Source organism: Pogoniulus pusillus, chromosome 35 (genome assembly GCF_015220805.1).
Source record: "Pogoniulus pusillus isolate bPogPus1 chromosome 35, bPogPus1.pri, whole genome shotgun sequence".
In the NCBI taxonomy this organism is placed as follows: domain Eukaryota; kingdom Metazoa; phylum Chordata; class Aves; order Piciformes; family Lybiidae; genus Pogoniulus; species Pogoniulus pusillus.
In genome coordinates, this window is record NC_087298.1 from 9,752,561 (window position 1) to 9,765,150 (window position 12,590).

At 39.2% G+C, this 12,590-nt stretch overlaps 1 protein-coding gene across 1 annotated transcript in view; it reads left to right on the plus strand.

Annotated features, from left to right (window-relative positions):
* C5 (complement C5) overlaps positions 1–12,590 on the plus strand; it is a 35,740-nt gene that overhangs the window by 15,966 nt on the left and 7,184 nt on the right. Inside the window, exons 15-32 of the mRNA XM_064170944.1 lie at positions 186–389; positions 1,175–1,384; positions 1,557–1,706; positions 2,363–2,492; positions 2,807–2,872; positions 3,423–3,623; positions 4,244–4,334; positions 4,763–4,839; positions 5,502–5,641; positions 6,299–6,514; positions 7,074–7,134; positions 8,078–8,167; positions 8,424–8,636; positions 8,780–8,855; positions 9,634–9,793; positions 10,670–10,765; positions 11,029–11,200; positions 12,246–12,451. Coding sequence (XP_064027014.1) covers positions 186–389; positions 1,175–1,384; positions 1,557–1,706; positions 2,363–2,492; positions 2,807–2,872; positions 3,423–3,623; positions 4,244–4,334; positions 4,763–4,839; positions 5,502–5,641; positions 6,299–6,514; positions 7,074–7,134; positions 8,078–8,167; positions 8,424–8,636; positions 8,780–8,855; positions 9,634–9,793; positions 10,670–10,765; positions 11,029–11,200; positions 12,246–12,451 — 2,559 coding nt within the window. The remainder of the gene's footprint in view (positions 1–185; positions 390–1,174; positions 1,385–1,556; positions 1,707–2,362; positions 2,493–2,806; positions 2,873–3,422; positions 3,624–4,243; positions 4,335–4,762; positions 4,840–5,501; positions 5,642–6,298; positions 6,515–7,073; positions 7,135–8,077; positions 8,168–8,423; positions 8,637–8,779; positions 8,856–9,633; positions 9,794–10,669; positions 10,766–11,028; positions 11,201–12,245; positions 12,452–12,590) is intronic.

Sequence of the window (12,590 nt, forward strand, 5' to 3'; positions counted from 1 at the left end):
TTGGTATTTATTGATCTTTTTATTGAAGAAAACACAGAAGACCTGAGTTGACTTCTATTAACCTTTGTTAATAATATATTGCAGAATGATTTTAATATTGCCATGGTTTGTTGTCTTATGTGTAGTTCTGATGGGTTTTATTTCCTGCTTTCCTTAAAAAAATGTGAGACATGTTGTCTTTTCAGGTAAAAACTGCAGATCCACACCTTTCAGATGAAAACCAAGCAAGTAAAACCTTTGAAGCAAAGTCTTACTCATCAACAACTCAGAGTTATTTGTATATTGACTGGGCTTCAAACCACAGAACACTACAAGTAGGGGATTCAATAAATATGAATGTGTATCCCCGCAGTGTGTATATTAATAACATACATCACTACAGCTATTTGGTAAGTAGCAGAAGTTTCCACAGCAAACACTGGATTTTTACTTACTATGTGGTCATAGAAGAAAAACCTCAACAATCAAGAACTAACCTCAGTATGGAATGCAGCTGCTCAGACCACTGCTCCTTCCGTAAACAATCTGCCAGTCTTACAGTCAGAAATTGTTACCAGTCTTGTGTTTAGATATTAAGTCGCTGTTGTCTCAAATTGTCATCTGACCAAGGCTGGGATTGAGAACAAATATTCTAGTCTCGAGCTATTTCATCAGGAAGAGAAAAACTTGCAGCACTTCTTTTCAGTGGGTGAGGGATGAGTTTATAAATACGTGAAGGGCAGTATTGGGAGGGTTGGGAGGACAAAGCCAGGTTCTTCTCAGTGATGTCCAAGGATAGGACAAGGGGCAGTGGGTGCAAGCTGGAGCAGAGCAGCATGAACATTAGGAAAATCTTTTTGACTGTAAGGATGACAGAGCCCTGGAGCAGGCTGCCCAGAGAGGTTGTGGAATCTCCTTCTCTGGAGACACTCAAAACCTGCCTGGATGCATTCATGCCTGACCTACTCTAGGTGATCCTGCGCCAGCAGGGTGGTTGGACTGGATGATCTTTCAACGTCTCTTCCAACCTCTAACACTCTATGAGAGAGCTACCATCCTTTGAACTAGAGCCAGTGGTCCCAAATGCATTTTTGTCTGTTTTGGTTTATATTAAAATGCAAATAATTATTACACATGAGAAACAGTTTAAATATAATGTTTGACTTCTGTATTCTCCATCATTTTTCTCTTATAGATCATATCAAAAGGGAAGATAGTCACCTTTGGAACTCAGAAAAGAACTGCTAGTTTGGATTATGAACATCTAAGTTTTAAGATAACCCAAGAAATGGTCCCTTCAGCACGACTTATTGTTTACTACATAGTCACAGGAGAACAAACTGCCGAGTTAGTAGCTGATTCAATGTGGCTGAATGTGGAACAGAAATGTGGGAATAATCTTAACGTGAGTAGTGAAACAAGCACTAAAATTTGTGGGTGTGCATTTGTTAGATGGTCAGATTTTAATTGGAATTTACACAAATTCTTCAATGTTTCCTTGCCATGTCTGCCTTCAGAGGGATTTATTTTGGAGCAATGTGCTTTTAAAGTTACCAATACTTGTTTTCAATTTATAGATGGAGCTGCAATCAAGCACAGAGATACTGAGTCCAGCAGAAGTTGTATCACTTAATATGAAAACACAGAGCAATTCCTCTGTTGCTTTGTCAGCTATTGACAAGGCAATATATGGAGTCACCAGAAGAGCAAAGAGAGCACTGAAAAAAGTTAAGTAGTAGCCACCAAATTAAAACAAGCTGCAGAACAAGCAGGAATCCAGAGTAAAAAATTGCTGGTTTAAATCTAACAGGTTAAAGTTATAAAAAGAATTAATTTACAATGTGTTGATTTTCAGTAAAAGTAATTTGTGGTTTTAAAGACAGACCTGAGCTGTCTCATCAGAACCCTTCAGATGTGGCTGAAAATAGGTTGCAGCATTAGATCAGAGACACAGAGACTGCATTCTCCTTCCTAGCTCTTCCTATAGTCTTTCCAGGCTATATTTTGAAGATACATTGGTAGAATGGTATATGCTGCTGAATTTAGCTCAAATACTGCTAAATGATACCATTAAGCAAGGATATCTTCCTGTCTCAAGTAGCCTATCTGTGAGTCTAACTCATCCATCCCATGGTCATCCACCAAAAGAGTGGTCAGGCATTGGAACAGGCTGCCCAGAGTGGTGGCAAAGTCACCATCCTTGAAGGTGCTCAAGAAGTGTGTGGACGTGGCACTTTCAGCGCATGGTTTAATGGCCGTGGTGCTCTTGGGTGGACAGCTGGACTTGATGATCTTGGAGATCTTTTCCAAGCAAAACAACTCTGTGACTCTATGATACATTTCATGTTTTAGTCATCTGCTGATGCTTTTCCTCTCCCTTCAGTTAATACTAGATTTGGAAAAGAGTGACCTTGGATGTGGTGCTGGAGGAGGAAAGAACAACGTTGATGTATTCAGAAAGACTGGGCTTACATTTTTAACGAATGCAAACGCTGATGATTCACAAGAAAAAGGTATATTCCTTTGTTTGAAGCAGGAAATTGTGGATTTCCTTTTCTGAAACACTCTGTTGTCACTCTAACTTACTCTGTTGGCACTTGAATTAATAGAGAATGCATATACTAATGATTATTGAGGGGGGAGACCATAATGCCTTATGGATCAGTTACTGCAACTGGAATGAAAAGGCTTTTCTGTAATTAAAATAGCAAATGGGGAAAAAGTCTCTCGAATTTGGAATGTGGTTTTGTGGAATTATTTTCAAGTGGGTTGTGTTACTACAACACAGATTAAGTCTCTTGTACTTAGCTGTTTGTTTATTGAACAGATGAAGCTTGCTCTGAAGTTTTAAGACCGAAACGGTCTGACCTCAAGGATCGGATAGACAAAAAAGGTAACAAGAAATCTTTTGAAGTATATGATGAACAAAAATCACATCTATTAGAAATCCAGAATCTGAGTGTTTGCCTACTACTTTTAATTATTGTTATCAATTTAATGTAGTGGAGAGAGAAAATGACAATATGGAAGATGGCTTTTGAGAGGGCCCCATTTATAAAGCCTCTTAGCCACATGCTGAATTTGAAGCCAGCAAGATTTAAGTACACATTAAAATCGTTTAGGATCTTTTCTTTTTCTGAAGAGACATAGCCCAAAAACCTCATAGTTCTGTATGGAAGCCTTTGCCAGGGATCAAGCCTGGCAGAACCTTTGACTATACAATCTTAAACTGCAATACAACTCATCCTGTTAATATTTTTGTTTCAGAACAGTATTGGTTAAATGTGTGTCACTAGCTTTGGACAAGTTTATGTTCATCCTCAAATCTGTCCCTTCACTGAAATTCAGGACATGTTAAAAATATACTCAGTATAACATGTTGGGATGCACCTGGAAATAAAAAGTTCATCTGATGGAAAGGAATCATTTTGTTATTGTTCCAGTATCTGAATACAAACACCCAAATATCCAAAAGTGCTGCAAGCATGGAGTTAAAGCATATCCAATCTCTGAGACTTGCAGTACCAGAGCTAAGCGAATTAGCAGCAGTCCAACGTGCATTGCTGTGTTCAAAGAATGCTGTGAATTTGCAAACAAGATGAGAGAAGAAGAACCCAATAAGCTTCTGATACTGGCAAGAATGCGTAAGTATGAGAACTTCAACTCTCCCGTTGACATGGGGTGAAACACAGCAGACATGGGTAAATCTAGAGGTGGTTGCTTTGTTAATCTATTAACCCCTTCCCATTACTTGTCAGGCTTATTCCAGAAAAAAAAATCTACCAGTCTCCAAAGACCTTGGTTGTGTAGCCATGGAGAGGGGAAGGAGAGCAGTTCTTTGTGTCAAGAGCTGTACTCTGTCTTTAGGAAAAGCAGAGCTGCAACAAGGGAGCACTGTTGCCTGTGAGAGCAATGCCAAACTTGAATACTAAATTTGAACTCTTTGCCTAGGGCCAAACTAGCCAATGAGTGACATCTCAGGAAAGATCAATGGGACTGTGATATTTTTTGTCTTCCCATTCACACCCTATAACTGCTTGTTAATAAATTAATCTATCTGGCATGTTCACATGTAAATAGATGGGGTGAGATTAACACAAGTGTTTGCTTGGGGGTGTTGAGATACAAGAAAAACATTATCCGGACTAATGAGGCAACTAAGCATCATACAGTATCACAGGATAAAAAGATAATGGTGGAAGGCTGTTGGCAGGTGGTTTGGTGTTTTCTTTGTTTTTTTTCTCTTTACTTACTTTATGTTCAGATTCTCAGCATTTTTTGGAGCTGGATCAGGCAGAAGTGCGGAGCTACTTCCCTGAGAGCTGGCTCTGGGAAGTTCACCAGGTTTCTTCAAGGTACTGTTTTTTCTCAGATCAGTTACCAACATTTGACTTAGTCGTTTGTTCTACAGAAAATAAACACTAAACTTGAGGTGAGCTGACTAGCCTTACTTGTACCCAAGATGTGTGCTAAAATGCAAGTTTGGACAAACTCTTCCTGCCCTGTTTACCTCCATGCAGGATATGCTGTCTGGTGTCCAGATCGATGAGTTACTTCTCCTTTCACATTCAGTCTTGCTAAGCAGCAGTTTTAGTAAAAGTCAGCTAAATCAAAGTTTATTCAAACAAAGTTCCAGTAGTCCTGTTTTCTAAGTATGCTTTTGCATCTTGTAGCTAAATCTCTCCTAGATACAGGGGCTGCTCTGGGCATATGCTGTCTTTGTGTTGATTAGCTTTGGTGTTAACAGATGGCTATTCATAATGTGTAAGTGTTCTAAACACAGGTCAAAGACTCTGTCTGTCACTTTGCCTGATTCACTGACTACCTGGGAAGTACAAGGTGTTGGCATTTCTGATAAAGGTAAGTACTGCAGCCTAATTAGGTTGACGCTCTGGAGTAAGGGAGCTTTTCCATTTGGATTTTGAAGAATTCCTCATTGCAGTTGTCAGTGTTCTAAAATGTTCAATTTTTGGTTGACAAACAAGAGAAGAAAGCACCAGAAATGCATTTTAGGAGAATGAAATTACTTCGGTTCTTGTTATGAATGCAGGTGGCTTGGAAAACAAAGCCTGACTTGTGTTTAATAGCAACCTGTGAGAATGACCAAGGCCATAAGAACAAATAATGAGTGACTTCTCCCTCTCATAGCTTTACAGTGTCCAGCTATCAATAGCTCAGGAACATCAGCAGAGGAAGAAGCACATTTTCCAATAGATATGGTAGTGCAAAATATATGGTAGTCCAAACATCAGATTTATTTCTTCCCATGAGAAGAAAGAGAAGCAGTCCAAAGGATTAGTATGTCAGCAAGTATATGTGAAGACTGGGAGACAGCAAATTGGAACTTGACAGATACTCAAGCAAGAGCCTGGGCACTTCTAAAAAAGCTTGGACAATTTCAGAGTACATACTGAAAAACGCAAAGTCTGCAGTAAAGGTTATAAGATTGTGAAGACCTCTTCAGGCTTGTTTGTCAGCAGGGTGGATTAAACAGCTTGCTTTTGTCTTCTTTGTTTTCTCAGGTATCTGTGTTGCTGCACCATTGGAAATACAAGTTGTAAAAGATATCTTCCTGAGTGTTTCTGTTCCGTATTCTCTGGTGCGAGGAGAACAAATTGAGTTAAAAGGATCAGTTTATAACCATAGAAGTTCTGCAATTAAGGTAATTTGTGGTCTGATTGAGTTCTACAGAAAGGTTAACAAACTGAAAAAGCATTTCCCCTGTGAGTATCCAGTATAAACAGATCCTGGGATCATATTTCTCCAGTCCTTCCATTAGTGTTTTGTCCTTTATGTAACTATGTAACAATGAAATCCAATCAGTAATTATTTAATTCCCTGCCATTCCACTGATTACAATATTGTCATGCTCTTGCCCTTCAACTTTGCCTCATGAAACTCAAGCCACCGTTTTTTCTACCTCAGTTGTTTAGACACTGTCAGAAAGTGCTGAGATTAATTTTTGAATGACCTGTTCCAGAGCTCACAGGTTATATTGTGCAGGGATTTACTATAAAAGGAAATACATGAAACAAAAGTGCAGAATTAGTACTGAAAAATATTCAAGTAAATTAAGCAAAGGTATCTCCATGAAGCAGGGGAGTGTGGGGAGCCTAGCATAGTGGTTCCCTGGTGCTGCTACTGATTATTTCTTAATGGTCTTAAGTGAAAATAATAATAATTAAAAGATAGTAACAGTTGCACATTTTAAACAGAACAGCAGAATTACAGCTGAGTGCAGGAATTCAGTGGCTTTAAGATTTCTCTGGTGTTGTACCTATCCTGGAGGCAAAACATTTCACATCTTTCAACATTTCAGTTCTGTGTTACAGTAGCCACTGGAAATGGAATCTGTTCCTTTGGAAATGCTGCAATGACTGGATCGAGGAGTTGCCATCTTAAGACTCTAGGTGCTGGTTCTTCAGCAGCAGTAACATTCAGGATACTTCCTTTGGAGTTAGGTCTTCACACTATCAACTTCACACTGCAGACAACCAAAGGCAGTGAAATTGTAGTTAAAACTTTACGTGTAATGGTAAGAAGAACAATCAAAATGTTTGTTGTGGGTTTGAATTTCATGTTGATGCAATCTCAAATGAAAAAGATAGTTAATATACAAATGTTACTTAGTTTGAACACTATCAGAATGAAAAAATATCACATGATGTCACTGAATTCACTGAGCTGTATGCAGAGGAAAAATGCTCATCTGAATATTTCACTACACACACTTTTAAACCTCGATTATAACAATTGCACTAAAGACTTTACACAGAGAGAGAGAGAGTAATAACTTAGGGAGTAATGAGAATCCTGTTATTTGATTCAGATTTTTCAACTGCTTAAGCAAGACACTTTCCTGTATAGTTTATACTTACAGGTTTTATTTACATCTTTTGTTACATTTGCTCAAGCTTTTGAGAGATGGAATGTTAGATTAAATATATGTGGAACGGATATAGAGCAGCTAAGGAAATCTACTGAGAAGGGTGTTGAAGGCAAAAATACTATAGCTTAAACTGTCATTTCAGCTAATATATTTAATTAAACAGAAGTGTTTTCATTTTCTACTTCTTTCCCCATCATGATATCAGCCAGAAGGTGTTAAGAACGAACTTAATGCAGGCTTCACTTTGGATCCACAGGGTGTTTATGGTAAGAGAACTGATTATGTGTCTTTGTTTTTTCATGTTCTTAATTCATGATCAAGGAGTCTGTGATGTGAAAAAATTGACATTTCTCCTTCCTGAAATACTATTCCTATTGTCCTTTCATTCACTAAGAAATCCATCTCTAAATAGTGTCCAAAATTACTTGGATTCATTTCTTAAAGAAACCTTTCTTTGTGTCTTTTACTATGAGACAGCTTTTCTCAGTGTGCTTGAAAACCAGTTAGCAGGTACTTAACGGAAACAGAGTATGTTCTCGTTTACAGAATCGCAGAATGTTAGGGGTTAGAAGAGACTTTCAGTGATCATCCAGTCCAACCCCCCTGCCAGAGCAGGATCACTTAGAGTACATCAAACATGAACGCATCCAGGCAGTTTTTTGAATGTCTCCAGTGAAGGAGACTCCACAACCTCTCTGGGCAGCCTGCTCCAGGACTCTGTCACCCTCACAGTGAAAATGTTTTCCTTATGTTCACATGGAATCTTCTCTGCTCCAGCTGGTACCTGTGCCCCCTTGTCCTTGGACATCACTCAGAAGAACCTGGCTCTGTTCTCCCAACATGTCTTTATAAACAATAATGCATTCACCTCTCAGTCTCCTTTTCTGCAAGCTAAAGAGACTCAGCTCCCTCAGCCTTTCCTCACAAGGGAGACATTTAACCAGATCTCAATCTGGAACCACAAAGTTTAGGTCCAGATCAGATATTTTTCTTAACAAAAAAGGCAAAAGAAAGATGGAAGTGTTTGTGTGTCTCTTTTTTCCAAAAGTCAGTGTTGTTTGCATGCATATTTCTAATTTTTGAGCTAACACAGGTATTTTTATTGGTGATTTCTCAGATAGTTATCAGATAGTTAGATCTGGCAACTACATCTGACTCATGCATTGATTTAGGTGGTGTGATATGATGTATACACATTTTCAATTACAGGTTTACTCAAGAGACGACAGGAATTCCGATACAAAATCCCACTGAATCTGGTCCCTAAAACAAAACTTGACAGAAGTGTCAGTGTCAAAGGTAAACTGAACTGAAACTTTTAGTCTGTTGAATATGTACTTCCTCCATGTTATGTTCTTTTCTTCCTATTTCCTATTACTTTCTTTAAATTTATCTGGATTTATTCTTAGCTTCTCCTTCACATGAGAAGAGGCTTTGCAAATCACCTTTCAGTGTGGCATTTTGAATGCTTTACCTAGAATGAATCGAGAAATGCCACTTAAATTCTGCCCATGGATTCACTTTTATCATCTCATTTTGGGTTTTATTTCCACAGGATATCTTATGGGTGAAGTGATTGCTGCAACCCTCAATCCTGAGAGTCTTGCTATTCTTACTAACATGCCAAAGGGCAGTGGAGAGGTAGAGCTTATGAGTATTGCCCCTGTATTTTATGTGTTTCACTACCTGGAAAAGTCAGAAAGCTGGCATATACTTGGTTCTGAAACCTTCACTTCAAGGACACAAATGAGGCGGAAGATGAAAGCAGGTAGAAAAACTTACCTTCTTCTTTTGCTTCAGAGCTGTAGAGGTGCATAAACATTGCTGAATGAGAAAGATAATCTGAGTGAGCAAATGCAATTTTAATATAAATCTCTTTGTAATTTATTTTCTGCCTAATCTATCCCTTAGGAATTGTGAGCATCTTGTCCTTCAGAAATGCTGACTTCTCATACAGCATGTGGAAGAATGGAGAAGCCAGTACCTGGTGAGTTCAGGAGAGCTTTTGATTAGATTGGATTCATTTGCTGTCATAACTGTTTTTTAAAGGTTGATACTTTCTAATAAACATGGGAGGCGAGCTTGATAGTAGATTTAAATGGTGCTTATACATTTGAAGAGTATCCTTTGCTTGCATGCTTTCACTTGCTAAATCTTTTGTTTATGTCCATAGTTCACACCAGTACAACCAAGCTGGGTCACTGGTCAGGGACTGACACAGCTAAGATGATCTGTAGAATTTTTCTCAGTTCACTTTGGGCTTGGAATTTTGCAGGACTGCATAGAGCTTGGGTCCTTGCAGAAGTCATAAGCTCAAGCAAAGTTTGAACCCCAAGTTTGAAGAAGGAAGGCAAAGTGCAGGGACATAAGCAAGGACAAAATAGAAATACCTCTTATTCACACCAGTACACCACTGAAAGGCTAAGTGCTGTTTATGGGAAACTCTGCCACTGTCTTGCCTTTCAGAATGGCAAATGCTGTTGGCTTACAGAGGCTTCAAAGGCATATTCCTTAAGTTCTGTGCATGTGAAAAATGAATCCTTTGGGCATGTAATGAGTTCATTACCTGAAAGATGGAAATGGATACTTGTTGAAAATTGAGTAATTAATTCCCATAACTTAATTTTAAAGTTAATCTGCATTATTTCTTTCAACTGTGAGAGCATGTAGCACACCTAAATCATAAAGAGTGCATACTTGTGTCTAACCTCTAGCAATGTACGATTAGCTGATAATCACAACAAGTATTGTTCTTTCCTTGGCAGGTTGACAGCTTTTGCTTTAAGGATTTTTGGACAAGTTAATCAATATGTAAATCTGGATCAAATTTCTATTTGTAATTCACTTCTCTGGTTGATTGAGAACTGCCAAATGCCAGATGGGTCATTCAGTGAATTTTCAGGTTATCACCCAGTGAAACTACAGGTATGAAAACCAAATGTTTTCTGTGTGTATGCAATGAAAGCTGAAGATAATGTGGTTAAGGAATGCAAGGAATTTCAGGCTGCATTTCACCATTCAGTGCAGTTTTGCAGGATTTGCCTTTGTCTAAATGCATTTCAGAAATAGCACACTATTGCAAACCTTTCTGTAGCTGATTGGACACCTCTTAATAGTTAAAAAAAACATTCAACACAAGAAGGACATGAAGAGCCCTGAAAATGATCAGAGGGCTGGAGCACTTCTCCTGTGAGGACAGGCTGAGGGAGCTGACCTGGTTCAGCTTGGAGAAGGGAAGACTCTAGGGAGATATAGTAGCAGCCTTTCCATACCTGAAGGAGTCCACAAGAGGGCTATAGGGGGACTGTTTACAAAGGCCTGCAGTGATAGGGTGAGGGGCAATGGTTTGAAATTAGAGAAGAGTAGATTTAAGTTGGACATTAGGAGGATGTTCTTTACCGTAAGGGTGATGGAACACTGGAACAGGTTGCCCAGGGAGGTAGTTGAGGCCCCATTCTTGGAGATATTAAGGTCAGGCTCAACAGGGCTCTGAGCAACCTGATCTAGCGGAGGATGTCCCTGCTCACTGCAGGGGACTTGGACCAGATGACCTTTGAAGGTCACCTCCAACCCAAACCATTCTCTGATTTTACAATATAAGAGTTCTGGCTTGCCAAAAACTTTATATATTTACATCTTGTTTTCAAATATTACCATCAAAAGAGACACTAGATCTCCAAGTTGAACCAAACTGGTATTTCTTACAGGAATTCTTGTTTCCTCAACTACACTGTAGAAAGTTTCACTTATTTAAATTAACTGTTGTTTCTGTGTAATTATATTTACATCTTTCTTTTGTAGGGTACACTACCCAAAGAAGCTAAAGAAAACAGATTGTATCTCACAGCATTTTCTCTTATTGGTATTGTGAAGTCATTTGAAATATGTCCTACTCAGGTAAATGATACTTGTATGTTAGCCAACAGCCATGTTCTGATTCTAGCTTCTCCCATGTTCATTTGCTCAAAGAAACCAAGAGGCTTTTCCTTTTTGATTTATTTGTTTTGTGAATATTTGTCTTTCCAAATCAGTAAAAGAAGAATGCAGTTCTGGATCTCTATTATCAGAGACAGAGTAGAAGATATCACATGCAATTACGCTGTCTGGTAGATGTGTTTCTTTAAACATAAATGTAAGCTGTGGCCTGTTCATCTTTTCAGAAAATCAGTGATGCTAAAAATAAAGCAGGAGACTATCTGATGGAGAACACAAGGTCTGCTCAAAGCCCCTTCACAATGGCAATCACTGCCTATGCTTTAGCTCTTCTGAACGTGAACAGCCAGGCTGCACAATCGACCTTCTCTGCACTGAAGAAGGAAGAATATGTCTTAGGTATTTTAAATTCCCTCAGAGTAGTTTGCTGGTTTTCAATATTTTAAAATTCTCTGGTGTGTGACACTACCTGAAGAGTCAATTTCAGTGGTGCTTGCTTTGCCATAAGCAAAATTTTAATCTCCATGGCCTAGTGCTTTTGCTAGACTGAGTCTAGCAAAACAGAGCAGTTTCATTCACAGGATGCAAGTCAGCTGGAATTCTGTCATTCCCCACTGGACCACATTTCTTCTATTGATAGGCTTCTCTCTTCACAGAGATGTCCACAGTGGATTGTTTTAGTCTGCCTACTCACCCTTAGGACAAGAGGTAGTGAGCACAAATTGGAACACAGGAGGTTCCACCTAAACATAAGGAAAACTACCTTTCCTTTGAGGGTGCTGGGGCCCAGAGTAGGCTGCCCGAGGAGGTTGTAGAGTCTCCTCCTCTGGAGATTCCAAATCTGCCTGGACATTGTGACCCCGGGTAACCTGCTGTGGATGACCCTACTTTAGCAGGGCAGTTGGGCTAGGTGATCTCCAGGGGTCCCTTCCTTACGAAGTGTCTACTCTCTTAGAGTGGCATTTTTCACAATCTCTTCCACTGACTTCACTTCTATTGTGTTTGGTTTTCTTCTTAATGTCTCGCTGGTTGATGGAGAGACTTGTAGTCTCTTGTGAATGCTGTTCTTTTTTAGTCAGTTTTGTCACAGGTAAGGGACTCAACCATTCTCTGCCAAGTAAAGATTCCTCCTGGAATAGAAAAGCTTTGTCCTGCCTCTTTAAAGTGACTTTGAAACAAAATAAACACCTGTGTTCTGTTTGGCCACTCCATCACTATTCAGGACCAGCAATATTTGGATATGCATCATCTGCTTTGCATCATATCTCTTTATCATCGGGTTCTAGAGTTAAGGTCAGAGTTACTAGTGCAGGTATAACTTCATCTTCTGTTAAATGCAAAGTGAGTTCCTCCTTTTCTCTTTGACCTGAGTAGGCAACACTTCACCTTCTGTAGTCTAGAGAGAGCTGTTGCTGTGTGTCAGTCTGAAACCCTTCTTCTGCAGGTGACCCTCCTGTTTATCGCTTCTGGAAAAACACTTTCAAAGCACAAGACCAACACTCTCCCGGCTCTGCTACTGCACAGATGATTGAAACTACAGCATATGCCCTGCTTACTGCTCTGCTGAGAGGAGACAAAGACTATGCTAATCCAATCATGACCTGGTTATCAAAAGAACAAAGACATGGAGGAGGGTTTTATTCAACTCAGGTGAGTTGACTCCTATGAAGTGCACTCCTGAGTCACTGCTAAACTGTTTAGCTAGTAGCAGTTATCATTATTTATAGTCATGTTTAAGTGGCAGGAAATAAACTGCTTTGTAATACATTTTCAATTCTGCTGAATTCTT